The sequence below is a fragment of the Onychomys torridus genome, unplaced genomic scaffold (genome assembly GCF_903995425.1).
Source record: "Onychomys torridus unplaced genomic scaffold, mOncTor1.1, whole genome shotgun sequence".
NCBI lineage: Eukaryota > Metazoa > Chordata > Mammalia > Rodentia > Cricetidae > Onychomys > Onychomys torridus.
The window spans coordinates 14,898-18,866 of record NW_023411587.1 but is presented as its reverse complement, the minus strand read 5'-3'; the positions used below and the strand labels follow the sequence as shown (position 1 = coordinate 18,866).

The window sequence follows — 3,969 nt, the reverse complement described above, 5'->3', positions numbered from 1 at the left end:
GAGGGACAGACAACCATGTGTGGTCAGCATGAAGCGGCATAGCACCTGGAAATCTTCCTTACTCGGCAAGGCACAGTGACCACAGCTTGACAGTGTCACCTCCTGCCATAAATGCCACTTCTGGAATAGGCTACTATGGTTCAAATACTTATTCCCTCATTTTAGTAACCTCAAAAACAATGGAAGCAACACACTGAGAATCTACCTCTTTATTGCTGAGATAATTGCAGGGAAGAAAAGGATGTCATGGCCAGCATGGGTAGCCAAGATATTGGGGGCAGGGACAGGCTATAGGACATCTGCCTCCTGGACAGAGGTGGCACTCAAGTGCTGCTCCAAAATCTTCAGGGATCCTTGTTCTGAGGACCAGGTGGTGCATCAAACATCCTCGGCAGTCTATTGCTTCTCCTGAAACTGGCTCTCCTGGCCCTAAACCAATCCTACAAGCAGAAGAAAGGTTCCTTTAGTACAATGAACTGTACCACCACTGAAGAACACATGCTGTAACCTTATATACTAGCTCAATTTTAGTAACATTTTAAAATGTATATGGAACCCATCCCTGGGCCAGTGAATGCTAGGTATGTGGTCCAGGCCTGAGCTACTCCCTCACAAAGCACCATATTTCTGATTGCCCTGAAACTGTTGGTTTGTTGATCCAACCCTAACAATGGTTGAAGTCTTATCTCAAGTGTGTACTGATGGAAGCAATAGGTTTCATTCTCATTGAAACAGTCAAAACATCCCCATGAAGCCCCTGAGGTCATGTACCACCACATCCAGTCCTTCAGCTATGGAACAGACACAGAGTATTGCTTCTTCTCTCCATCAATTGATATTTTTAATGCATTCTTTCAGGAAAGGATGCAGATCTAGCTCATGGGTTGTTCCTGGTCCTTGCTGTGTGTCTAAACGTATCAAAAAGAGTTCTCTTGGAACCCTGGAGTACTATGTCTAGGCCCAAAGCAGTCTGTGAAGGTCTCCATGGTGATAGTCTTTTGTGAGTATCCAGAATGCATATTTTATGAGACAAAGGGCACTTCTTCCTGCTCTACGCTTCCTCCCTAGCCTCCAAGCATACCGTATATAGGCCTTTTCCCTTGTGGGCATGTGGTCTGGAAAAGACAGGGCTGATTGTAATGCTGAGCATAGTTCACATACATACCTAACAAAAGACAGGTAAAAGGGCTGGGGCTGTTTTAGGTTCCTGGACCCAGGATTGATTCAGAACTAAGCCAGGCATGTGACATTTACAGACTAGAACAGGAAGTCTGAGAAAAGGTTTATGAGACATGCACAGTGAAAGAGTTGAAGGTGGGCAAGAACATGGTCTTTTCACTGAAGAGAGGCATGTGGGCTGCACAGCCTGCAGAAGGTCCTGGAGAACATACTATGTCCACTGAGGGACAGACAAAGCACCTTGACGTCTTATGTTTTCAGGTGTCCAGGTTGGCACTTCCTGCCTGAGAAAATGGAGGCCTTTAGTCATCTTGAGCCTAGCCTGGGGGTGGACTGTTCTGTCGTCCTTGTGATACAACATCAGGATCCCACTCTTCTGCTATACTTCTCTTCTAGACAGCAACATCACAAGATGTAGAGACCTTCACAAACATTCCTATTTTTAGAATACTGACCTGCACATCAGCTTCCGGCACTCCCATACATCTTGCAAGTTCCTTCCTGAAGTGAAAAGATTCCAATATTTAGGCTTTGTAGTGGAAAGTAACTGTATAAGGGCATGTCCTGTTTGCTTTAAAATGTTTGTGTCCACACTTGTGTGTGCACACACGTGTACATACACACACACACACACACACACACACACACACACACACACACACAGACACACACTATTCCTCACATGTACTTTGAGAGTTACTTTAGTAACAGGTTTCTTTCAGGGACCAAAATTAAGACTTATCCCCCAAACACAGGTATGTCCTCTATGTACTTAACATGTAAAGCTTCATTAAGTGGGCCTCCATGATGAAAAGTGTTAGCCAGATTTTAATCTGAGGTGGAATCCCTCCTGCATTTTCCCAGCCACACTTCAGGCTTCTCACTCATACTTCCAGAGACTCATTTAGAACAAGCAATCTCTAAATTTCCCACTTATGCTTCACTTAAACAGGCATCAAAACACAATCTTTCCAGTTGGACTAGGGCACACCCCCCTACGCCATAATCCAATTTCTGCTGGAGAGTCGAGACACAGCTTTGTTTCTAGAGGAAATCAGGGGTCCATGGGGCAGCAAAGGACAGCCTGAATGCACTAGTTAAAAACCAGGCACCTACCATCTCTAATGAGATCTGGCACACGCTTCTGTATATATAATAAGTAAATAAATCTTTTTTAAAAACACACATTTAAAAACCAGGCACATAGCTGGGAATTCTGCTTACCTTACTTGAAAGCTGGGGAAGCAATTCTCTTGGAAAAGACGCTCTAGGTCTTCCAGCTGAGACTGGGTGAATCTGGTGTGGCTTTGGGAAGGCAGCCTGTCCCCAGCAAGGAGACTCTTGGTACCCTCAGGAATAGCTGTCTCTTGCTGAGGCTGCAGTTGAACACTGCTTCCATGACCACCTTCTGTGTGATTCCCCTTGTCTATGGGGCCAGAAGTACCATCGCCACCATGGCCTCCTTCCATTTCTCCTTCTTCTTCATTTCCTCCCTCCTCCACCACTCCTGTGGCTTCCTGATGAAGACTGGACTGAGCAAGATCTTCTTGAGCAGGCTTGCTTGGGGCAAGTTTGCCCAGAGCAAGTTCGCCCTGATCAAGCTCACCATGAGCAAGCTGGCTCTGTACAACCCCTTTCTTGTCTCCTTCCTCTCCAGGCCTCAGGACCATTGCATTCCCACCTGTAAGAGATACAAACACAAAGATAAAGATCGGAGCATTGTGGCCCATGGATCATTGGAAAGCTTGGAGTGGGGCCACAGACTATGTGGGGTACCCCAAGGAAGTGCCAGGCCACTGGACTTTCCACCAAATTTGATTCCCAGACTTCACCCAAGTCCAGTCAGAACCATCTTACTGACCATGCTGTTGTTGCTGGTCCTCAACAGTTCCTATACTCATTATCCTGTTGAAACTGTGGCAGCCATCCTGATGAGTCTCCATGCCGGGAATCTTTGATCAGACCCCAGGTCTGAAGCTTTGGAAGCAGCTTCTTCACTGTCTGGTGCCAGAGGTTCAGCTGTGACGCTTGACCCGGAAGGCTTGTCTTCTGGAGACTCAACCTAACAACAATGTGTCCAATCACACATTCTGGCCTGCACAACCTCAGTGGATGTGGGCTTGTCCTCTGAGGTGCCTAGCCAGAAGCACTTTAGGGCTGCAAAGAGCAGGGAGTACTTTTAAAAAAATGCAGTCAGTGTGTGTGGTGGGGGTGGGGAACCTGTGGATCCAGTTTGCTGCTTATCTGACAGTTGTAGTTTTGGGTAAGAATGGACTGTTCAAATTCAGTCACAGGGAGTAACACAAAGACCTTCTCAAACTCAGCAGGCCCTTGAGCCCTGCTAAATCATTTTATTAAAGTATGCAAATATCCTTCAAAAAATGCCCCAACCTTGGTTGTGCTGCCTTGAAGAGCCCTGGGTGATGGTAAATATGTGGGTAGGCCAGGACAAGATCCTCCTGAGAGACTGTGCTCCCAACAGGGCTGAATTCCACCAGTGTTCACAAGCTCATTCTGATGGAGACCTTTCTCTACCTACCTGTGCTTGACCAAGGTGACCCAAAGATACCTGTGGGCATCAAAGAACGATTCAGGGCACTGGATCCATACTTGTCTCACAGCTGTGAAGGTGAAAGACAGGATGAGTAAGCAATTCTGGATGTAAACTCTACAATGAGTCATTGCAGAAATGGGGAGGTACTGAGGAGAATTAGAGAGATTCCCCAGAGTAGGAGACATTTCCAAAATTTAAAAGAGCCACTTAGCTCTGTCTTTTTGTGGTATTTGTTT

General features: G+C 46.2%; 1 protein-coding gene across 1 annotated transcript; it reads right to left on the bottom strand.

Annotated features, from left to right (window-relative positions):
• Positions 1-1,634: 1,634 nt before the first annotated feature.
• LOC118575239 (rhox homeobox family member 2-like) lies at positions 1,635-3,122 on the bottom strand (the record flags this gene model as incomplete). The annotated part of the gene is made up of 3 exons (XM_036175877.1): positions 3,041-3,122; positions 2,404-2,860; positions 1,635-1,680 (listed from the first exon to the last, which is right to left on the bottom strand). Coding segments are annotated over exons 1-3 (585 nt in total), but the record flags the coding sequence as incomplete, so codon positions are not given.
• Between the last annotated feature and the right edge of the window lie 847 nt (positions 3,123-3,969).